Source organism: Salmo salar, chromosome ssa16 (assembly GCF_905237065.1).
Source record: "Salmo salar chromosome ssa16, Ssal_v3.1, whole genome shotgun sequence".
NCBI lineage: Eukaryota > Metazoa > Chordata > Actinopteri > Salmoniformes > Salmonidae > Salmo > Salmo salar.
Genome location: NC_059457.1, coordinates 68172867 through 68198968, shown reverse-complemented (window position 1 = coordinate 68198968; position 26102 = coordinate 68172867). Strand labels below are relative to the sequence as shown.

General features: G+C 43.9%; 1 protein-coding gene across 6 annotated transcripts in view; it reads right to left on the bottom strand.

The window, feature by feature from the left end:
- The window catches only part of LOC106574435 (nck-associated protein 5), a 165823-nt gene that overhangs the window by 65629 nt on the left and 74092 nt on the right, over nucleotides 1-26102 (bottom strand). For 5 of the 6 annotated variants that reach the window (XM_045697634.1, XM_045697633.1, XM_014150324.2 and 2 more), the window contains 2 exons: nucleotides 21813-21876; nucleotides 7719-7852 (listed from right to left, as the gene is read on the bottom strand). In XM_045697634.1, coding sequence (XP_045553590.1) covers nucleotides 7719-7852; nucleotides 21813-21876 — 198 coding nt within the window. Of the gene's footprint in view, nucleotides 1-7718; nucleotides 7853-21307; nucleotides 21663-21812; nucleotides 21877-26102 lie in introns of those variants that run through there. The other variant, XM_014150327.2, reaches the window with a different exon arrangement.

Below are 26102 nucleotides of genomic sequence, written 5' to 3'. Positions count from 1 at the left end.
GATAGGGGATGGGGGAGGTTGTGTGTGTGTGTTGGTGGGGTTCGAGTGTGTGAGTGACCAGTCCCTTAAGGAATGCAGACCTGCTGATCTGAGGACAGACATGAACACAAAGGAAAACACAAAACTGGGAACTGAGACTATGACGTCTTTTTGTGTACAAAACGGAGAAGAAAGCCAGACGACCCACTACTGAACGATTGTTTTGATCAGGTTCCTGCCCTTACATTCACCTCCCGAAAAGAAAGCACCAAGGCACATCAGGAAGCAAACACACATTCCCACTGGGGCTAGTGAGAAGCTGTGCTTCCCTGGGGTTCGTCTGGCTTCACTCTTAGGCATTCTCTGATGTGTGTGTTTTCTCTATTCCCTGATCAGAGAGAAGGAATGAGGGAGACAGCGAGGTGCTACAGATCTAACAAGGAGCTCATTAACATAACTCTCTCATATCATCACAGAACACCTTGGTCTTCCAAAACAGGAGATTGGAAAGCAACCTGGTCTCAGAGCATTTCGTATTATTCTGTAGGTAAATCTGGGACACTCCATTTAGTATGATATGTTGCGTTTCATATGGTATGTATTAATTTGTGGATGTCCATCACCCATTTCGTATGATATGTTACGAATTACTATTCGTATTTTATATTATGAATTTGCAAAACTTACAATATATTTCCGAATTTGCAAAACAAATTATATATTACGTATTCTAACTAGGTGGCTAACGTTAGCTAGGCTAGGGGTTTGGGTTAGGGGTTAGGGTTAAGTTTAGGAGTTAGGTTTAGGGTTAAGGTTAGGGGAAGGGTTAGCTAACATGCTAAGTAGCTGCAAAGTAGAAAGTAGTTGAAAAGTTGGAAATTAGATAAAATGCTAAAGTTGTCCATGATTAGATTCGCACTCTAAACTTTTGGTTTACTAGACGTTCACATTTGGGTTGCTAGACGTTCGCATTATACGCCTGTCCATCCACCTCGACCAACCACCCTACTTTCGTTTTTGTCTTAACCTGTTTAGGATAGGGGGCAGTATTGACACGGCTGGATAAAAAACATACCCGATTTAATCTGGTTACCACTCCTACCCAGTAACTAGAATATGCATATACTTATTACATATGGATAGAAAACACCCTACATTTTCTAAAACTGTTTGAATGGTGTCTGTGAGTATAACAGAACTCAAATGGCAGGTCAAAACCTGAGAGATTCCTTTACAGGAAGTGGCCTGTCTGACCATTTCTTGAACTTCTTTTCCATCTCTATCATTTACTAAGGATCTCTGCTCTAACGTGACACTTCCCACGTCGTCCATAGGCGCTCAGAGCCCGGGAAAAAACAGAATGTCGTCATTCCAGCCCCAGGCTGAAACACATTATCGCCTTTCTCAAGTGGCCGATCAAGGGACACTGGCTTATGCGCGTGACCCCGACCGCCCCGCCTTTGGGATTTTTTTCCTCTGTTTGCCGAAAAAGGAGATTCCCTGTCGGAATATTATCGCTTTTCTACGAAAAAATGTCGTAAGAATTGATTTTAAACAGCGGTTGACATGCTTCGAAGTACGGTAATGGAATACTTAGAATTTTATTGTCACGAATTGCGCCATGCGCCGACACTTCTTTACTATTTCGGATAGTGTCTGGAACGCATCGAACAAAACGCCGCTATTCGGATATAACGATGGATTATTTTGGACCAAACCAACATTTGTTATTGAAGTAGCAGTCCTGGGTGTGTATTCTGACGAAGACAACAAAAGGTAATCAAACTTTTATAATAGTAAATATGATTATGGTGAGTGCTAAACTTGCCGGGTGTCTAAATAGCGAGCCCGTGATGCCTGGGCTATGTACTTAGAATATTGCAAAATGTGCTTTCACCAAAAAGCTATTTTAAAATCGGACATATCGAGTGCATAGAGGAGGTCTGTATCTATAATTCTTAAAATAATTGTTATGCTTTTTGTGAACGTTTATCGTGAGTAATTTAGTAAAATGTTAGCGAATTCCCCGGAAGTTTGCGGGGGTATGCTAGTTCTGAACGTCACATGCTAATGTAAAAAGCTGGTTTTTGATATAAATATGAACTTGATTGAACAAAACATGCATGTATTGTATAACATAATGTCCTAGGGTTGTCATCTGATGAAGATCATCAAAGGTGAGTGCTGCATTTAGCTGTCTTCTGGGTTTTGGTGACATTATATGCTGGCTTGAAAAATGGGTGTCTGATTATTTCTGGCTTGGTACTCTGCTGACATAATCTAATGTTTTGCTTTCGTTGTAAAGCCTTTTTGAAATCGGACAGTGTGGTTAGATTAACGAGAGTCTTGTCTTTAAATGGCTGTAAAATAGTCATATGTTTGAGAAATTGAAGTAATAGGATTTTTAAGGTTTTGAAAATCGCGCCACAGGCTAGCAGTGGCTGTTACGTAGGTGGGACGAATTCGTCCCGCCTAGCCTAGAGAGGTTAAGTAACCATACCAAACACAACATATCATACTAATTTGAGTAACCCGAATTTACATGTATTATGTTACGTCTAGTCTATGAGACCAAGCTGTGGAAAGGCAAAACTAAAACAGACACTAATAACTTCACAAAAAATGATGTTATGTTAAGGAAGTTCGACTGAAAAAAAATGGTTCTGTTACATATAGACAGACATAACATATTATAAGCACTTTAAGACAGGCCCATAAAGGCTCATAACATTTTATAAAGCATTATTCCTGCAGGCTACAAAAGTTTTACCAAAATATTGATATGTGTTTGTGGTATTTTATCTTTATCCTATTTGGAGTGGTCCTTTATAAGATGTTTCATGACTGAAAGTTAGAGGTTCTACTCTAACCTTATTTCAATGCACTATCGTCATTCAATGTGACTTCATTAAAGATACTCAAATTAATTGTTGCCATGGGACAAATTGATTCCAGTCTATTTAAGTCTCTTTAAAAGAACCGATCTCAGTCCTCTTTAAAGTGAACCCTGGGGTAAAAAAATTGCAAAAGAACTCGGTTCTCTTTCTATTCCCACTGCCCTTGTCTTTGAATGAGGACTCAGCTCTTTTGCCAATTCACTTCACCTATTTTGTGGCCTGAGTCCTCAAATTTTTTCCAACATTCACCTAATGCATTCTGGGTTTTTACAAAGTGATGGTGAAGCCATTCCATCCGAACATGTTATCAGACAGCTAGATATACCTACTCACATTTTGGAAGCTAATAGACTGCATTTATTTCAAATATGAGGCATAATAATAATGATCAGAAGATAATAACATGAATATATTATTGATAACAGAATAAATAGCAGAATAATAACTGCAGATTAAATAATGCTGTAATTGAAAATAGTACAGTCAAAGCCCCTTTAAGAGTTAGCATTGATTCACCAAATATGTTGTTGCCTTCCTACACTATTCAAACCCCATAATCGAATAGACAGTTTACAAGGCTCTCAGCCTTTATACCACATATTGCAAAGAAATTATCTGAACATCGTGTCAGTACAAAACTCCACACAAATGTTGTAATGTCTGTGCATCGCTAATCAATATCCAAAAACAACACGTTTTTTTTCTGCGAACCTACACGTCATCGTTATCTTTTGTGGAACCAATGTGAGGGGTTATGTCAGAGGAAGCGGTGTTGCAGTAGTCTAGTGTGTGGTGCTGGAATAATGAGAAGCGAACCTGGGGAGCTTTGTTTTTCACACTGCCCTAAAAAAGGGAACCGGCCAGGAACCGAACTGAAACCCGAACTGGTCTCAGTTCGGGTTTGCTTCAGGGGCACTTTTGAGGGGTCTGATTTCCTTCAGAGTGTTCACACTGCACACAAAAAGTTGGCAAAAATTGTCTCAAAGGGGCCAAGTGTGAAAACACCCGAAGAGATGAAATGTCAACCTCCATAATTCCTGGATATTATCTATGAGCACACATTCATGGGATGAGGCTATTCTCTTTTGATGAGAAATGAAAGGTGGCTATGTCTGCATCCAAAATGGCACCATATTCCCTATATAGTTCACTACTTTCAAGCAGGGACAATAGGGCTCTAGTCAAAAGTAGTGCATTATATAGGGAATAGGGTGCCATTTGGGACGTAGGATATGTGTTGCCTAGATGTATGCAGGGCACATAGGTTCTATCCTTGACAACCAAAGAAACAGGTACAATGGAAGATTATTTCACTGGAGAATCAGATTTTAGTGGGATTGCAAGTAATAATGCAGGTAACAATATAGTAATGAAATAATGCCACAATTGGATTGCACAATATTCTCAATCATCCTGAACTAAGCACTACACACAATGTGTGTGTGTGTGTGTGTGTATGTGTGTGTGTGTGTGTGTGTGTATGTCAGTGACTTAAGAGTGCAGAGCTGGCATTATCAAGTGGGTCAAAGGTTCAGGCTGAAGACAGTGTGAGCAGCCTGCTGACTGACTGGTTTGCTGGCTGGTAAGCTCATAATTAAAGTGACCACACAGATGTCCCATCTGCCACTGCAACCACCACCACACATTACTGGCTCTCATGTAAACATAATAATCCAATGAGAGGCCAGGCACACACACACACACACACACACACACACACACACACACACACACACACACACACACACACACACGCATATATGCACACACATGTACCCAATAAACACACAAGCACACACACACAAACACGCACCCACACCCGAACCCACCAACACAGCCAGACACTCCAACATACAAAAACAAACATTATGTATTCAACAAGCAACTGAGTCTCTCTAAACCCGTTTATCTCCTCTATGTCCTGTCACTGCAGAGAAACCTCCTTTAATAGGCGCTAAAAGGTACAGAAACAAGAGCAATACAATGACAAAGAAACACATTTCTAGCATTGCCTGTTGAAATTACTATCATCCACCACCACTGACAATGAGCAATACAGGAAGAATTACACCAGTTGAGCAATGCCAAGCACTTCATCTCCTATAGTGTTCAGTGTGGTGGGAAGGTCTCTTTTCGCTGAGCATTATAAGGACATAATGGAATCCCCGTCTACATTGTTCTTCCACACTCTAGGGGCCGAGGAGGCATGCAGTCATCCACAGGAGTCACAGCCAATAAGAACAATCAGTCTGGAGAGAGGCAACCGCCCGGCGACGGAAGCATCTGTCACAAAGGGACTAGAGCAGGACCCAATCACAGATAAGCCTAATATATTTCCCCCTACACACACACACATGCACACCCAGTCTAGCCTGCCTCGCTTATTCGGGCTCTGGGACATCGGACGTCGTTATGCTAACGCTATCAGCTGATTCATTGGTCCACGCCAGCGATAGCCCAGAATATAAACAGATCTGAGATCAGCCTGGAGTCTGGATGATGTGACAGAACACATAGTAAGGCTATGGCTGGTTGAGTCAGTCACTGATTGGGGATCAGAGTGATGGCAGACATAACTGAGTCAGTCAGGGAAGGGCGATATGAATAGGGACAAAGACTGGAGACAGGCACTTATGTAAACAAAATACGATGTCTCCCCCGCTCACTGACTTTTATTCGATTTCTGTGTTGAATGATCTGTGCCTGATTCCTCAGGCATTATTCCATATGGGGGGGGGGGGGGGGGACAGCTAGCTACTATACAGGCACACAATAGCAAGTCTGAGCAGACTGTGTTGTCTGTGCTGACTGCAAAATCTGATCTACACGGTACGCCCACATGGATAAAGTAATTCCGCGACAGAATGAATATGTTGATGGATACGCATATAGATATATGGTGACAGAATGCCACAGCCAAGGCTGAACATGATACAGAGTTGTGGGGCATGGGTATGTTGAGCTCGTGGGCTGGAATGACAATGTCCCATGCTGACTGTTTAACAACTACTAGTCCATTAAGTTTGACAACATATAGAATTATTGGGTTCTAAGTTAAGGAACGTTTAATTGATGTGCATTGCAGTGTGTTAGCCATCAACGCAGTTGTGAATGCGGTTGAGTGAAGTGGGCGAGTTGCCATAATAGCCACTACACTGGAACACATCCTTGGAGGCATGGGTTCGAATCCCACTTCTGACATCATTGTTGCGATTTGGGGGATGCTTGAACTCCAGTCGCCTTGACCAAGGGCAGCGACAGTAACCACTGGCCCACAAACACCCTTGGGAGAGCAGTTTGCGGTCTTAAGAACATCAGATTTCTTACAATACTCATTTATTTTCATTTTTTAACATTTTATTTAACTAGGCAAGTCAGTTAAGAACAAATTCTTATTTTCAATGACGGCCTAGGAACAGTGGGTTAACTGCCTTGTTCAGGGGCAGAACGACAGATTTTTACCTTGTCAGCTCAGGGATTCGATTTTGCAACCTTTCGGTTACTATTCCAAAACTCTAACCACTAGGCTACCTGCAAAACTTAGAGAAGAAACACTAATACCATAGCTGGACTTGTACCATAGATGGACTTGTACCGTAGTTGGACTTGTACCATAGCTGGACTTGTACCATAGATGGACTTGTACCGTAGTTGGACTTGTACCATAGCTGGACTTGTACCATAGATGGACTTGTACCGTAGTTGGACTTGTACCATAGCTGGACTTGTACCATAGCTGGACTTGTACCATAGTTAAACACTACATGACAACAATGACTATGACGACCCACCATGTTTAGAGGTCATTCTGCGCAACTAACTCCAGACAACTAACTTCAGTTACAAGGTCAGACTTTTTTAATATGACAGATTTTCTCACCCAATTTAAAATGGGAAGATAAGCGCTCATTATAAAAATCCACGGGTTATTCTCGTAAGGCAGTGCATTGAATGACTATCTCCTAATTATGACATCAGTTCCCGAGCTGAGTGGTGCTGAGTAGTGAATTATTTTACATACTGTCACACCTCAATGAGCCTATAGTAAGAAGAAAATGACCATATAGTAAGGGGGAAATGGAGTCTCGAAGCAGTAGTCATTATTCACGGTCAGAGAACTGACAAAGACTTCCTCCTTCCTTCATTTTAAATGTTGGAGAGATAAAAATGTGTCTTTCAATACAGTCAAGGTTGACTGATGAAGTAATACACCAAGAGATAGGTCTATATTCTCCACTGAAGTGGAGAAAGTTAAGAGGGCAAATGGACTGCAATAACGATTTCTCGCCACAAAAGATTTAAAACAGAGACGGCTAATGAACCAAAGACAGTGTAATTTTTGGGGGTGTAAATTAAAATTGGCTCCTAGTTTGAAACCTGTGGCAAAGTCTTTTGCATTAAAGTCTTTGGCATTACATCAATGGGTACAGCAGTGCAATCTGATGGTAGCATGCACAGAATGTATCTAGGCCTATATAGTTTGTGTCTGACCTGTGTCATGCTACTGTGTAAGCTGGTGGCGCCTACTGGTCTGTTGTCATGGCGCATGGGACGGCGGTGTGTGTGTGTGTGTGTGTGTGTGGGGGGGTGCAAAATCCCCACCAGGTCAAATGCTATTTCTAGGGGGTTTAGGGTTAAGGTTAGAATAGTGTTGGGGTTAGAATTAGGTTTTGGGTTAGGGTTAGGTACTAGGGTTTGGTTTAGGGTTATGGTTAGGTTTTGGGGTTAAGGTTAAGGTAGGGAAAATAGGATTTTGAATGGGACTGAATTGTATGTCCCCACAAGGTTAGCTGCGCAAGACTGTGTGTGTGCGCGCTTGCGTGCATATGGGCTGCGTGTTACCTGGAGAAGTGTTGCTGTAGCGAAACCATCTGCGCTCGGCCCAGCTCCGACTCGTCCGTCACCTCCCGAAGCCGCTTCTCACTGTCCAATCGCAGGCGTCGCTCTTCCTCTAGGACATGAATCAGCTTTTGTCGCTGTGGGGAAAAGGACAGTCAGGTTAGCTGCTGGTTTTAGTAGGTGTTGTTACCAGCCAACACAGGTAGAGAGATAGAAAAGCCACCAGCAACAGACTAAAATCTGAGTATCTACAAATATCCATTTCATAATATCTATGTCATAATATCTATGTCATAACATCTATGTCATAACATCTATGTCATAACATCTATGTCATAACATCTATTTCAGCAGTGCATGTGTAATTCTACAGTTCAGGAGAACCATACCATCTAACTAGAGTTCCTAAAGCCATCCCAGTTGCCATGGCACAAAATGGATACCCAGTGTAATGCAGCACCCTGCACTGTAATAAAACAAAGATGTTTATTCAAATGTACAATTGTAAGGCAACCAGCAGTCCTATTGCAGCTGTGGTAATAAATTCAATCTTGAACCCTGCTGACCTAACCCTGATACAATTGAGACATGGATTGTGTATCAAGGCTTAAAAATCCTTCTTTAACCTGTCTCCTCCCCTTCACCTACACCTACTGAAGTGGATTTAACAAGTGACATCAATAAGGGATCATAGCTTTCAACTGGATTATCCTGGGCAGTCTATGTCATGGAAAGAGCAGGTGTCCTTAATGTTTTGTACACTCACTTAAACCCTGCTGCCAGAATCACAGTGGATAACAACTGCACTAATGCTGTCTTTACTAAACATGGTTTGGAAAGACTCCACTGCAGGCTCACTGCTGAAAGATGATCAACTTTTGCTATAGAGTCTCTAAAAGCAGAAAATCTTCTGAACATTCATTTTTTTTTCTCTATGACATCCTAATTGGACATGAACTATGTCCTGAAGCCTCAGAAGTTACTCCAAAGAAAAAACTGTCCTTGGTTCAGATTCTACACTTCAAAGGCTATGCGGCCTGCCTGCCTTCCTGTCTGACCAAATCAAGGAAGAAGTTTCACGTCAAAGATAATGTTGGGGTTCTGCGGTAAATTTTTATGGGGCCAAACACTGCCTGCTTTACATCTAAACTTCCACAAGCTGGTTGAGTTTGGGGTTTTCACTTGAAGATACTGTAAAACTGAAAACATGATATGGGGAAAATTAGTGCACCAACTTGCCTATAATCTGTCTCCATATGGCGAAATTAGTTACAGTAAGTGACAGATGTAACTATTGATCACTGCATGCTGGGTAAGCCTCTTAGCCGTACAGTAGGTTTAACCACTCAACCATCTCCCTCTGTCTAGGGTGTAATACGCTTGCCAAAAGATAAGGTTGTTTACTTCTGGTAAAAAAAAAAGAGAGGCCTTGACACTGTGTTGAACACAATAATGGTACAAAGTGAAAGGAACACTGCCACTACCTTGCTCTCCAACTAATGTGCATGAATTGAGGAGCAAACTGAAGTGAAGAGGAAATTGGACATTTCCTCTTCACTTGAACACTATAACATACAGTACAATATTAGGGGCTGGGATCATAGCAAAGGAAAATCGTGCCTCGAATAATGCAGATACTGATAACCGTTCTTTATATTATGTTTCATGGACATTCCATGATATATCTCATTCACAGTGAAGGCTATAAGGGATGCCTCAAAAGGAAGGAAAGAAAAGGGGATACCTAGTCAGTTGCACAGCTGAATGCATTCAACCAAAATGTGTCTTCCGCATTTAACCCAACCCCTCTGACTCAGAGAGGTGCGGGGGCTGCCGTAAAATCGACATCATCGGCGCCCGGAACTTTTGTTGTTGGGGGTTAAACTGCCTTGCTCAAGGGCAGAATGGTCGATTATTTCCACCTTGTTGGCTCAGGGATTCTAACCAGCAACTTTTCGGTTACTGGTCCAAATGCTACGCTACCTGCCTCCTACACAGCAAATAGCCACCAAGGCCATGGGTAGCTGACTATGGCTGTCTTACAATAGAGGGTGTAATGCACATTTCATCATATGTGTCATTCACAGTGAACATTGTAGTGGATGCTTCAACATAGACTACAAGGCCATGGGAAGTTGACTATATATATGGCTGTCTTAACAATGTATTATAGTACTATATGGACGTCTCACTATACGGACGTCTCACTATACGGACGTCTCACTATGCGGACGTCTCACTATGCGGACGTCTCACTATGCGGACGTCTCACTATACGGACGTCTCACTATACGGACGTCTCACTATACGGACGTCTCACTATACGGACGTCTCACTATGCGGACGTCTCACTATGCGGACGTCTCACTATGCGGACGTCTCACTATACGGACGTCTCACTATGCGGACGTCTCACTATGCGGACGTCTCACTATACGGACGTCTCACTATGCGGACGTCTCACTATACGGACGTCTCACTATACGAACGTCTCACTATACGGACGTCTCACTATACGGACGTCTCACTATACGGACGTCTCACTATCACGGACGTCTCACTATACGGACGTCTCACTAAGCGGACGTCTCACTAAGCGGACGTCTCACTATGCGGACGTCTCACTATGCGGACGTCTCACTATACGGACGTCTCACTATACGGACGTCTCACTATACGGTCGTCTCACTATGTGGACGTCTCACTATACAGACGTCTCACTATACAGACGTGTTATGAAAGCACATGACTCCCATCTTCTGACTTCCTTCTGTTCTCTGTACTGTTGTCCTGAACAAGGTCCGTTAGAGACTGCATCTGAATAGAAAGACTAAAAGGTGCTGAATAATAAATACATTGGTAGACCATTATATATAAAGTGCTTAGTCACTGTAACTGAGTGAATAACCTTGTCCAAAATCAACTAGTTCAACACTCCATGAGGAATAGAGCCTTAGAGCAAACAAAGTATGGCCTTTCCTTCACCTCTGTTAAAAAGATATACAGGTATAAAATATTTACCTTCGTGGCTTTCACACATAAAACATGAGTTCATTTTAAAAAGTGATAATGAACAAAGTTCTTTAATCATCATTATTATGTTATTTCTGAAATATGCAACACTACCAAGATCTTGTTCATTAGGTTGTCCATTGCATGGTAACCAAGACGGACAATTTCACAAGACAAGTACTGCAGGGCCATCTAGTGGCTATTGAACAACACAATTGCTCAAGCAGCATACAGGAGAGGAACTAACCAAGGAGCCTACTGTAACACAAACCAGGGCCCTTACCACATGAATGACACATTTCAAACCTCCATATATACTATGTAGGCCTTAATATAACAACTCTGTATTACTCTCAAATCAAACTACCTATGTAACTGTACATCAAATCAACCCCTATACCCTACCCCTAGACACTACTAATGGTTAATGTGAATACCAAATCAACCCCTATACCCTACCCCTAGACACTACTAATGGTTAATGTGAATACCAAATCAACCCCTATACCCTACCCCTAGACACTACTAATGGTTAGTGTGAATACCAAATCAACCCCTATACCCTACCCCTAGACACTACTAATGGTTAGTGTGAATATCAAATCAACCCCTATACCCTACCCCTAGACACTACTAATGGTTAGAGTGAATACCAAATCAACCCCTATACCCTACCCCTAGACACTACTAATGGTTCGTGTGAATACCAAATCAACCCCTATATCCTACACTTAGACACTACTAATGGTTAATGTGAATACCAAATCAACCCCTATACCCTACCCCTAGACACTACTAATGGTTAGTGTGAATACCAAATCAACCCCTATACCCTACCCCAGACACTAATGGTTAGTGTGAATACCAATTCAACCCTATACCCTACACATAGTCACTATTACCCTACTCCTTGACACTACATTTGAAACCCTACTTCTTCAAAGAGTATCTTAAATAATCCCACAGCACCCCTCCTCGTACCACTTCCTCCCCCAAAGGTGCGTAACACTCACACAGCTGCTTTATTGAGTAAAAATGTACTTACTATGACTGAGATATATGGTTGTCTTAAGATGAATGTAAGTTGCTCTGGATAAGAGTGTCTTCTAAATGACTACAATGAAAAAAAATGCCATCTCTAAAAGAGAAAGACAAAGTAACACTGAATGGAAAAAGTGGCCCACACTACTGCAACACCACATCCAGGGCCATTTCCAGACCAAAAAAAAGTATTAATTAAATACAAAACAATGACAAAAACTTTTTTTCCCAAGGGGGGGGGAAACCTCTTGGCTCCTTCAGTTGTGAGCCCAGTGTGTTAGAGATGAAGCCATCCAATAAATAACCATGTTTCACTCTAACTCTGTGACTTGGCCCAAATTCTTCCCAACAACGCTTTTCATTCGCTGAAGCAGTTGAGCAGACCACATTAAACCCTATTCACAACTGAAACCACCCCCAGTTCTTCAACACGGCCGTAAACCCAGGGCTACTATGTGGCGCACCAGGGAGCCTCTCCATCACACGTAATGCCTTCCGTAAATAACACGCTGCTACAGGAACATAAACCCACAGTCGCAGGGGTGGTGCCAAGTTAGAGCTGGACCTAGCTGCAACCGGGACCAAACCCAAACGAGTTCCTTTACCACGACTAGTTAGACCGGAGTTGAACAACTGAACATGAGTTGAAGTAATCGTTTTTGAAAGTTTAGTGAAATTAGACCTTTGCTCTTTCAAAAGGGATGGGTTTTCTATCATAAAATGAGACAACTCTAACATAAACAGGTTTAAACACAGGCACAGTTCAAAAAACAAAAACATCTCAAATCAGAAAATTAAAGGTAAATTGTACTGGACTTATTGCAACTTAAATTACTTTACATCAAAAATGTGTCGACCGATTGTTCAAATACCCACACTAATTGCCTAAAGATGTTTACTGTATGTGAATATCACCTCCATATACAAAGGGCAAATTTGCCTCAAACTTAACTGCAAATGACACCCTATTCCCTACATACTACTCGATAATCTCCCTAAGGTCCGTGGTCAAAAGTAGTGCACTACACAGGGAATAGGGTGCCATTTGGAACGCATCCCATGCGTCTTCATACTAAGCCTTGCCAAGAGCTTCAGTAACAACACACTTATAACAGCATACATTATATTAAAAGCAGTCTTCTGCTTTTGTTCAATGTATAATTTCTGCCATTTAACAAGGCACAGAACCGTTAAATCCTACTTTAAGATATCTGTACGTTGCCAGAAAATCCTAGCCAGACATTACAGTATTTCACAGCTGAAGTATTTACTGTCCACAGATTTTATGTGCGTTTGGCAATTGGCCTTGCCCAGTGATAGCAAGCCTGATAATTGAAAGCATACACTAACGTGCTAAAAACCAACCACTTACATTTAGCTGCAGCTAGACTAGACAACGTTCAGTCTTTTCAAAAGGAGGATCAACTCGATGTGAGAAAAACTGTTCAGGCAATCAGTAGAAAAACTAGCATAAGCATTCTTTCTAAAGCAACATTTACTTTGATGTCTCAAGTGACTAAAAAAGGATATACCTCTGATTATGATTAGCTTGCACGGTAGTAGACTGGCTTCACTGATGTTCTTCCCTCTCTGTCCTGTAGATGGCCTTCTCTTCCTAAGAAAACTGTCAAGGCCCATATTCACAAAGTGTCTCAGAGTAGGAGGTGCTGGTCTAGGATCAAGTCCTACTTGTCCATATAATCTTATTAATTGTGATCTAAAAGGAAAAACTGATCGTACAACATTTATAATACTGTACTGGGGTTTTGTCACATTTAATGTCTCCTCCTTTACTCTTATCAGTCATATAATCTGCCAGATGAGATGCTTCATGATTCTGCTGACTCATCAAGGTTTAGCAAGTGGCTCTGCCTAGGGATTGTAGCTTGGTATTCAGGATTAACATTGAACTCAATGGGATTATCATGCTATTACCTGGGAAGGTCACGGTGGGGAAATAAGCAAGGCTAGTGATTTCATCCAAATATTACTACAGCATTGTTCAGTGAAAAGTGAAACATTGGACTGCCTAGTCAGTTGCACAACTGAATGCAATTCAACCGAAATGTGTCTTCCTCATTTAACCCAACCCTTGTAAAACAAGGCATGGCATTTGGAGCTGGGTGTATGCATACGATCTATCATTAGGGAAATATATACATATGGTATAAACAGAATCATAACTTCAAATCATGTCTCTGTCATATTATACAGCATATGTACCTGGGCTTGATTGCTCCATGTTATAGTAACCCCGTTGCACTAGACACAGTCCTAGCATGGCTGTGTAATTCTACAACATTGTGTTGTCATTTATTCATAAGGGACAGACAGACAGGGTTCTCAGTAGTGAATTACTAGACCTTCCGTAACCCCCTGATACCCCTCCATGATCCGGAGGAGATTTTAAATTAATTAGAGACGACTGCGTCTCTCAAGGCCACATTGTGCACAAGCTGTAGTCTGTGCAATATTATCAGTGAATGTGTGTGTGTGTGTGCAAGTGTGCGTGTGTGCGCGCGCGCGTGTGTGTGTGGGGCTGATGGGGTGGGGAGAGAGGGTGTGTGTGTGTGTGTGTGTGTGTTTGGGGCTGATGGGGTGGGGAGAGAGGGTGTGTGTGTGTGTGTGTGTGTGTGTGTGTGTGTGTGTGTGTGTGTGTGTGTGTGTGTGTGTGTGTGTGTGTGTGTGTCCCTCTCTCACTCTATAATCTCTTCATTACACAGTGCACCTCAGTATGAGGCTGGGAGGCTCTCGCTGAATCAAAGGTCTGGAGGATATCTCCTTGGCCCAGTACTGCAACACAAACATCAGGGACACAAAGCACCATGCAGGTTCCTCCTCCTTCATCAATAATACATGCAGTTTACTGTCTGCCTGTCTGCCTGCCTGCCTGCCAGGCTGGCAGTATATTGACCAGCCTGGATTCTGCTGGAAAAAGTGTAACAAGGGGATTTGTCTGACAAGCAAACTGTAGGCTAAACAATGTGTGTTCACAACAATGCAGAATACAGGTACCTTCTATTATGACAACAACAACAAAATGCTTTAAAAAGTAGCATGTCATGTAGCATTTTTGCCTGAAGTGCCTTTACTCTTTTAGCCCAATTGCATTGAAACAATTAATTTTCTCAATAACAATTTAATTTCTGGCAGGTTCTTAGTAGTAGCTCTGCCCTTGGTACGTTGAGCAGAGAACAATTACCATAATATCCATATTTAAATTGCAGTATAAAATATGATTATATTCTTGAACATGGCCTTTTGCTAAAAGAATACTTATCTTTGAAATACAGAGGATGGTGTAAACCGAACCTCATGCTATTCCCTAGAAATCACTGCCCTACAGATCCCTGGGGAGTCCATAAATTCAATTATCATGCAGGGCCAACCATTACATTAGAGCCTGGCTATTGCTCTCACGCAGGCAGCAACTGCGGATGTACAGCATACACACACCCCGGGATATGGTAAACCGTATGAGTGGCCCATTTATCATTGCCAAGGGACCCACACCCTGTCCATCCACACACAGAAATAGAAAGAGAAAGAGAGAGGGAGAAAGACAGACAGACACAAAGAGAGAGAGGCACACACACACACACACAAAGAACACACACAAACACACAGAAACGTAAACACATACACACAATCACACAGAAACGTAAGCACACTCACACGCGCACACACGCGCACACACACACACACACACACACACACACACACACACACACACACACACACACACACACACACACACACACACACACAGAAACGTAAGCACATACACACAATCACACAGAAACGTAAGCACACTCACACACACACGCGCACACACACACACACACACACACACACACACACACACACACACAGAGAAACGTAAGCACATACAAACACATCAACTCAGCAAAGAAATAAATGTCCCTTTTTCAGGACCCTGTTTTGCAAAGACAATTCGTAAAAATCCAAATAACTTCACAGATCTTCATTGTAAAGGGTTTAAAGACTGTTTCCCATGCGTGTTCAATGAACCATAAACAATTAATGAACATGCACCTGTGGAACAGTCGTTAAGACACTAACAGCTTACAGACGGTAGGCAATTACCTGTACGCTCTCGTTGGCTGGCCCTCGCTTCATACTCGTCGCCAAACCCACTGGCTCCAGGTCATCTACAAGACCCTGCTAGGTAAAGTTCCCCCTTATCTCAGCTCGCTGGTCACCATAGCAGCACCCACTTATAGCATGCGCTCCAGCAGGTATATCTCTCCGGTCAACCCCAAAGCCAATTCCTCTTTCGGCCGCCTCTCCTTCCAGTTCTCTGCTGCCAATGACTGGAACGAAGTACAAAAATCTCTAAAACTGGAAACACTTATCTCCCTCACTAGCTTTAAGCACCAGCTGTCAGAGCAGCTCACAGATTACTGCACCTGTACATAGCCCATCTATAATTTAGCCCAAACATCTACCTCTTCCCCTACTGTATTTATTTATTTTGCTACTTTGCACTTTCTTCCACTGTAAATCTACCATTCCAGTGTTTTACTTGCTATATTGTATTTACCTCGCCACCATGGCCTTTTTTGCCTTTACCTCGCTTATCTCACCTCATTTGCTTTCTTTGTATCAAGACTTATTTTTCTACTATATTATTGACTGTATGTTTGTTTTACTCCATGTGTAACTCTGTGTTGTTGTATGTGTCAAACTGCTTTGCTTTATCTTGGCCAGGTTGCAATTGTAAATGAGAACTTGTTCTCAAATTGCCTACCTGGTTAAATAAAGGTGAAATGAAAGAAATAAAAATTAAGGTTACAGTTATGAAAACCTATGACACTAAAGAGGCCTTTCTACTGACTCTGAAAAACACCAAAAGAAAGATGCCCAGGGTCCCTGCTCATCTGCGTGAACATGCCTTAGGCATGATGCAAGGAGGCATGAAGACTGCAGATGTGGCCAGGGCAATAAATTGCAATGTCGTACTGTGAGACGCCTAGGACAGCGCTTCAGGGAGACAGGATGAACAGCTGATTGTCCTCGCAGTGGCAGACCACGTGTAACAACACCTGCACAGGATCGGTACATCCAAACATCACACCTGCAGGACAGGTACAGGATGGCAACAACAACTGCCCGAGTTACACAAGGAACGCATAATCCCTCCATCAGTGCTCAGACTGTCCGCAGTAGGCTGAGAGAGGCTGGACTGAGGGCTTGTTGGCCTGTTGTAAGGCAGGTCCTCACCAGACATCACCGGCAACAACGTCGCCTATGGGCACAAACCCACCATCGCTGGACCAGACAGGACTGGCAAAAAGTGTTCTTCACTGACGAGCGGCAGTTTTGTCTCACCAGGGGTGATGGTCGGATTCGCGTTTATCGTCGAAGGAATGAGCGTTACACCGAGGCCAGTACCCTGAAGCGGGATCGATTTGGAGGTGGAGGGTCTGTCATGGTCTGGGGCGGTGTGTCACAGCATCATCGGACTGAGCTTGTTGTCATTGTGGGCAGTCTCAACGCTGTGCTTTACAGGGAAGACATCCTCCTCCCTCATGTGATACCCTTCCTGCAGGCTCATCCTGACATGACCCTCCAGCATGACAATGCCACCAGCCATACCGCTCGCTCTGTGCGTGATTTCCTGCAAGACAGGAATGTCAGTGTTCTGCCATAGCCAGCGAAGAGCCCGGATCTCAATCCCATTGAGCACGTCTGGGACCTGTTGGATCGGAGGGTGAGGGCTAGGGCCATTCCCTCCAGAAATGTCCGGGAACTTGCAGTTGCCTTGGTGGAAGAGTGGGGTAACATCTCACAGCAAGAACTGGCAAATCTCGTGCAGTACATGAGGAGGAGATGCACTGCTGGTGCCCACACCAGATACTGACTGTTACGTTTGATTTTGACCCCCATCTTTGTTCAGGGACACATTATTCAATTTCTGTTAGTCACATGTCTGTGGAACTTGTTCAGTTTATGTCTCAGTTGTTGAATCTTATGTTCATACAAATATTTACACGGTTGCTGAAAATAAACGCAGTTGACAGTGAGAGGACGCATCTTTTTTTGCTGAGTTTACACACAGAAACGTAAGCACACACACATACACTCCACCCAACCCCCCACCCCACATGTGCACCGTCCAGAGACTGCTGGCTCTGTAGGCCTGGCTGTCACCGCTCGTCACCCATCTCAATGTGTGAAACCACTATGGGAGAGAGGGATCCCATTGATGGTCCCCATAGTGGTTTCGCACATTGAGATGGGTGACGAGCGGTGACAGCCATCACTGGGATCCCTCTCTCCCTGCACATAGCTGATAAGCCCCAATCTGTAGAGACAGCACCTGAGTCCCCAGCGGTCCCCTCAGTCCCCAGTCCCTCACCAGTGTCAAAGATCCTCCAAACAGCTGTCAAAGGTATCTCCATGCTGTCTCCACACAGACCTCAGTCCACCACACAGACGTCAACCATAGAAATACAAGAAAAATACTATAGAATGAAAATATACTATTATACCAGCACTATTCTAGAATAGAAGTAATGCTATTTCTAGGACTTCAACTCACTAGGCAATCCCGCTCTTTCTTTTCCCCCTAACGGAGAGCTTATAGCTAGAATGCATAGGCACGCTTTTTTGGTTTATTATCCCTTTGGCCTACTGCTCTGTATGTTTGTCCTGATCTCTTTTAAAGACTCAGATCTGTAACAGTACCTTGCATTTTCCCCATGAATTACCACTGGTGCATTTGGATCCTTTGGAGTAAATGGGACAGTTGAATAGCCTGAATGTGATGCTGATGAGAAAATGTTTCAATCCCTTTCGCTAGAATTTCATTCAAGCGTGAGCGAATCGCATGCAGTAATCAAGGAAGGAGAAATAAAGTTGTGTGTGTGTAGACTTGCACGTGCGTGAATGTGTGTGTCGAGGAAAGCTGTACGCATCTACACTTCATTATGGGTCTATTAAGCTGTGATACCATGGTGTGCCTCAGATGGCAAAGAAAATAAAGCGTGTTTCACACAAAGTGCAGCGTTTATTTTCCCACGTTGTTTAGACAGCCGTTTCCAGTGGTCATAATCTCAGCCAGCATTTTAAAATGAGCCTTTAATGTACAGCCAGCCCGGCCAAAGCAGCTGCACCTAGCGACCTCAGAAGCCACACATTCTCTCTATCTCTCTGGAAACACAGCATCCTGCCTAGGACAAGCTTAGATTAGAGACTCGTCTCTCTCTCTCTCTCTCTCTCTCTCTCTCTCTCTCTCTCTCTCTCTCTCTCTCTCTCTCTCTCTCTCTCTCTCTCTCTCTCTCTCTCTCTCTCTGATGTGAAGAATTCTGAATTCCAGGGGAAACCCACAGCAGTGACTGGGTACTGAATGAGAGGGTTTGACTGGAGAAAGACAGGCCACGCTTGTTGGAGTGACTGGGCCTGTGTTCTGCCTACTCTGAGCCTAAACACGACCAGTTACCAGAGCTCATCATCAAATACCTTGTGGGGGATCCAGTGTTTTTCTTCCTGACTGAGTTTGAACGGAAGGTGGCTGGGTGGGGCTGGCTGATTAAACACCCTGCAGGGCTTAAGATAATGTTTAAGCAGTAAACAGCACGTTCAAGGCCTGGCAGGTATGGCTATACCAACATCTCCTTATAACCAATAAACCAATGAATATAGGTAATGTCTATCATACAGGGACTCTTCAGTATCTTAACCTCATCTGTATACAGTGTGTGCAAATGAAGTAAGGAGGTAAGGCAATAAATAGGCCATAGTGGGGAAGTTAGCAATTTAGCAATTAACACTGGAGTGATAGATGTGAAGATGAGGATGTGCAAGTAGAAATACTGGTGTGCAAAAGAGCATAAAAAAACTAAATTCTGAGACGCTTGATACATACCTTTTTACAAACTCCTGTAGTTTAAGTTCTGATAACAAACTTTAAATGCCCAATGAAGAATGATACAGAAGTCTAAGGCCCGTGTCGTTGGCAGTTGCCATGGTACTGCGTAACTGTAACCCCCCCCCAATTTAAAACACTAGCTAAAGTAAAGGCTTGTTACTCAGTAGTATTACGGCACATAGGGGACCAGGAAGTATTCAATTACTGCAAGGGTACCAGTCTCTCTCTGTCTCTCTCTCTTGCACGCTGAAGGCAGAGAAGAGAGCATAACTAGTTAAAGAGGAGGCATCAGACACTGGAGGGTCAGAGATGCACACTTCAAAGTCTACACCATTTAATCTGTCGTCCTCTGGAGGCGGTGTGTGTGCGTGCGCGTGTCTGTCGGTATCTGTATATCATTATGTGTCTGTGTGTGTGAGGAGGTTACTCTTAGGGGCAGAGTGCTTCTAGTTCACCCTGCCATCACATTAACAATGATCTCCCTGATGCAGCCCTCTCTTTTCATTTCTATTAAAGACCCTAAAGAGCATGCCTGAGCTCCCAGAGGAGAGGAGCATCTCCCAGGCCTGGGTGTGTGAGAGGGGGTTAAGAGGAGCGATAATCCCAATTTCAAATGGAGCTCAGAGACACACACACACACACACACACACACACACACACACACACACACACACACCACATTCTTCTTTTACCACTCCCTTCCCCTCCTCCTGTCTGGCACAGATAAATCATCCCTCTTTCACCCCCCCCCCCCTTTCCTCACACACACACCCGGAGTTGTAATTAGCATGGCATCCACTCTCATGACTCGAAGAAGCAGTACTCAGAGAAAGCCACACACAGCCAGGCAGTAGATATTTCCCTCCTAGCTCTTCACTAAGGTCAGAGGCTGATCAGTCTCTTAGTCTGACTGAGTACAGTACGAGGTGCTGACACAGAGTTTCCCAATGAGATAAGAGCTATGTGGGAACGTCCTTCTCTTGTGCTGTGACTGTGTGGAATTGGCTACAGTGAGCCTCAACGTGACTCTGATTGCACGGTCACGCACGACCTTGTCGATGGCTACAGCGCACCTCAGGAACCGCAATGCGGAAATAAATACACTGGGTAGGCCGTGCTCCACAGTCACAAACTAACATCCGAGTGTTTTCCGAAGACTCCATGGTAAAACGTCACTGCCTCAGTGGGGTGCTTCCAGGAAACATTTCTCTTACAATCTATATCTATATGTCACTTAGCAGATGTTTTTATCCAGAGCAACTTACAGTAGTAAGTGCATACCTGTTCATACTGGTCCGAATCTACATCCCTGGCATTGCAAGCACCATGCTTTACCAACTAAGCCATACAGGGCCATCTATACAAAGAAGGCTGTGTACAGTATGCGGCCATTGTCATGATGCGTATGCTAGCCACTCTATTCAGTATGTAGTGTGTTCATATCCATGTCTATTCTACTGTATTTTAGTGTTACGAGCCCAGGCTGTTAACTCGGTATTCTCAGGAGGACTTCTAGAACGCTCGAGACCACTACGAGAAAGCATTGCAGATGTGGCTATCCTAAAGTATGTAAATCTCAAGTCTGCTTTAGGCTTGCTGCCGTAGCGCTCTTCTATGAAGCTATTTGGGGCTGTAATGAATTTACCGTAGTTCTAAAGTTGTAAACAGCTGAGTCCAAGGCCGTGCGTCAGCTGGTATCTGCTCTGTCACGCTGTCGGCCTCCTCATTCCGAACCCAACTCACGCCCTCTGCGTCCTGTTCTGCTTTCCCCTTGTTATACAACCACAGTGTGTGTGTGTGTGTGTGTGTGTGTGCGCGCTTACGCGCTACATTTGACGTCATCCCTGAACTCTGCTGCACTAATGTCCCATAATATGGGTTGATAATACCATGGCGATGGGAGCAAGACCTAGAATTGCCACCCAGAAAAGTGCTGCAAGACCCAACGTAAATATATGTTTTTGGTTGAGGAAAATGATCAGTTCAGTGACCTTGGTCAATGACCGAGCAGGACTGGCATGCATACAACTGTGGGCTGTGGGTTTAAGGGTGTGTGTGTGTGTGTGTGTGTGTGTGTGTGTGTGTGTGTGTGTGTGTGTGTGTGTGTGTGTGTGTGTGTGTGTGTGTGTGTAAGACAGCATCAACAGTACCATTGTTCCTTCGCTTTTGCTTCGTGCGACTTCCCTCTGCAGGCGAGCCACGGCCAGCTTCTCCCTGAACAAAAGAAAGAGAGAGAGAGAGAGAGAGAGAAAGAGAGAGAGAGATGGAAAGAAAGAGAATGAGAGAGAGGGAGAGAAAGGGAAAGAGAGAGCGAGAGGAGAGAAAGAGAGAGCGCGAGAGAGAAAGAGCGAGAGAGAGAGAGAGAGAGAGAGAGAGAGAGAGAGAGAGAGAAAGATGGAAAGAAAGAGAATGAGAGAGAGGGAGAGAAAGGGAAAGAGAGAGCGAGAGGAGAGAAAGAGAGAGCGCGAGAGGAGAGAGAGCGAGAGAGAGAGAGAGAGAGAGAGAGAGAGAGAGAGAGAACAAGAGACGAGTGAATAGCTGATCGTTTTTCATTGGGACACAGTCAGGCAGGTCTGTCACCTCTCTCTGTCAGTGCTCCATGCACTGTGCTCTGCCAAACAACTAGCTAACAGCACTGTGGTTTACCAACACGTCAACAAACAACAAACAGAAAGGGTATAGGGGGCAGCAACTAGACACTACACACTAAACAGAGACACACTAGCTTACGCCTTGATAAAAATAGCACACAAAAAGCACGAAAAGCATTCCACATTGACAACCATAAACATCCACTCAGTCATAGAGATACAGCGTCTAGCGTTCTATTTCTATGAAAATTGTAGGACAGACAAACCCCCCACTCTCACTTGAGCTCAATCATTTTGCTAATGAGAGAAAGCGGTGCGTTCATGTACTGGCACTGATAATGATGGCCTCTTTAGAGCTTTTCCCAAGGTATCACCGCCTGACTGACTAACAGTTCTCTCGGCCAGGCATGCCTTCCATATTAACAACATACCGTAACATGTTTGATTGCTACAGACAAGAGGAATTGTACTGCTGTGGTTTCAATGCCAGCCAGCCAACATCACTTTGTTAGCCCACAAAACAACGCTTAGTATTCCATATTACTGGTAGCTACCTGTCTGGAACCAACAGACAAGACAACTCCTCTAGGCCAGGCATACCTTCCATATTAGCAACATATCTGAAGGCAAGAAACAAGAAGAGGCACTGTAAGGGTTTCATTGGCCACCAGACACCATTGTTAGCCCACAAAATAACTCTTAGCATTAGTAACAGAGCAATTTCACGGCATCGGAATTGCGCTGAGACTCCAACAATGAATTTATTCTTTGACTTACCTGGGGGAAGTCCTGTGTAAAAAGACTACTAAGGTAGAAACAATACAGTAGTAGATGAATACAGATATAGTATAATATGGACGGTGAAGTCCCCACTGAATGAGCAGTTTGTAGGACACTACTCGCTGACGCTAGCTAAGAAAGTTCTGGTTTGTGTGTCATCCAACTGCTGTGTGTGAGGAAAGAGAAAGAGAGACACATTCAATTACGCAAAGCCTTGGCACGCTGACTGATTGAGAAACAGTGACGCTGTGAATCCGACCGGAAGTTGATGCAGTGAATCTGAGCGTAAGTTGACCTGCCTTATTAAAACACACACACACACACACACACACACACACACACACACACACACACACGCACACGCACATGCACACACACACACGCACACACACACGCGCACACACACACACACACACACACACCTGTCCCCATGTGATCCTACACGCTACACCTGAAACACACGGCAACACACTCCCGCTACAATTGCATACTCCTGTTAGTAACCATTCCAGTTACTGTGTGTGCGAGTGTGAGTGTGTGTGTGTGTGTGTGCGTGTGCGTGTGCTGTGTCACCTTGTGAGAAACACCTGAACTTCTGTAACTCATCACCACATCTACACTGTTTTCCTCCTAACTGGCAACTCATCACATACCTTGCTGCTACTGTTTATTATCTATCCTGTTGCCTAGTAACCTTACCCCTACCCGTATACATATCTACCTCTATTACCTCATAGCCCTGCATATCGACTCGGTACTGGCACCACGTGTATATAGCCAACTTATCGTTACTCATTGTCCATTTATTCCTTGTGTTGTTATCTTTTTATTATTATAATTGTTTCTCTCTGCATTGTAGGGAAGTAAGCATTTCCCTGGTAATCTACACCTGTTGTTCATTAAGCAAGTCTTTGTTATGTCTGCGAGCTAGACATGTAAAGGGTTAAGTTTCAGGCCACTTATTTACAGACATGTTACAGGGGGCAGGAAACTTGAGCTAACTGAGCCCGTTGAGAAAACCACTGCCAAAAATAGAGCCATTTGACATTCTGTGTTAAACATAATTACAGTAATTGGTACATTTTTAACAGGCAGTCAAAACAATATTTCAACATGGCAACATTTGACTCCAATTTCAGCCCTGAGAATGTTAGAGGGGTGGTATTTGAATAGTATCATGTAAGTAAGGGGTGGAGAGAAAAAAACGGCCTGGGTAATAGACGACCCATTTAGCATATTTGATCCTGACATCATGTGGCATCTGCATTTCAACTACATCCAAGTTAGCCCATTCTGCTGATCTGTTCATCTGGGAACGGCTGGGATAGCCTGTCCATGACCAGCTGTGTAAACCTACCTCTCAAAGGAGAAACAGAACGAGAGTCAGTCCTAAAAGCTATAATGACAAACATTCCACATATCAGAGCTCATCCTCCTTGAGTTGTGATAGGTTATAAATATAAGGCTCTGTTCCCATAGGCCACACTGGCATACAGTACCACTTACTAGAAAGTATCGGGCATGTTGTAATTAAATGGTATAGTGGTATGGAATTGGAACCTGGCCAAGATGTGTTCCAATGCTCTGGTCCCATGTTTGATCGAACACAGGCGGAAAGGAAGCGCGCGGTATGCTCAAACATCTAGCTGTCCACGGTTGACAATGTCTTTGTGAATGTTTTCATCTCAATACTTAATTGAAACCCCAGCTGCATCCAAACCCTCCTCCCTTCATCCCTGCTTTTTTCCTGCTCTTTGAACACAGTTAGGGGGCTTCGGGAGCGAGTGCATTCCAACGGCAGCGACGGGCAGACAGATCGGGGTTGGCACCTCACTGGCCTCCAGCAGTTCCCAGTCACCTGGAATCACCTGGCACTGCCCGCACCAGTGCTCAGTCCGCGCCCACAGTCTGCCCACAATATATCCACCGCGAGCAGTTGGGCCAGTGGAGAGCAGGAACGCAGCTTGACTAGCTCCACGCTTCAGTGAAGCAGGCCCGACCACCTAACACCCCCCCCCCGCCGGACGCCCCACTGCTTCCCACGCCTCGCACAAGCTGCTGCTGCAAAGGGCAATGGGCCAAGGACCAGGGAGGGCCAAGCTCTGCCCCCAGGCTGACACCACGGGCAGGGCAGGGCAAGGGGAAGGTAGGGTGCCCCAACCATCCTATATCCCACATGCCATCTCATCGCTCACCCTATAGGGCTAGGGGTACATTTTGGCAATATGTACTGACAGTATGAACGTTAAACCAAAAAACTAAATTTGATTGGTTACTGCAGAGTATTGGACCAGAACTATACTGAAACCTTATTAATCAGGCTCCATATGTTTCTGAACTAGATCTGTCACATCTAGTTCTGATCCAGGATCAGCTGTCAGGATCAGCTGTCAGTTGTCCACAGGATCAGCTGTCAGTTGTCCACCCACCCACACGATACCTTATTGGTCTTTTTCTCATTGGGATGTTGTTATTCAGGCACAATCACAGCAACATCACCTTCCTTTAGGTTTCATATGACAGCCTAGAGTGAGCCAAGGCGAGGCGAGGAAAGGTGTGTGTATGAATACAGATCAAATCAGCCCTGTTTCCCCAGACATTCTCCCACATTCTCCAGGCTAAACAATCTTCACCATCTCTAGATTGTTTTCGTCGTCACGTGAGAGACAACGAGCGCGGCTGCTTTGGCGTCGGAGCATCCCAGCGTGCAAAGACATGATCTGGCGAGGGGCGGGAGGATCAATCATTCTCTGGGAGATGTTATTTGCCAACCTGAGCTGACACGTTCGCCCCAAGACACGCTTTGAACTGCATTGTGGGAGGCAGCTCGTTGTGTTGCGTTTTTTTCTTTTATCCTTATTGTTCCATTGTCAACCATTGTCCCTTGTGTGAGGTCGTGTGGTTTAAGTCTATTTTGTCAAGTCTAAGTTTGTCTGATGAGGAAAGACGGGAATATACAAAGAAAATAGTTATCCTTGTTCATAATACTTAGGGTTAGTCTGTAGTCCAAACTACACATTCATACACTGGAAAGCCAACCCTACCTCTCTGTCCTATCAAAAACATTGC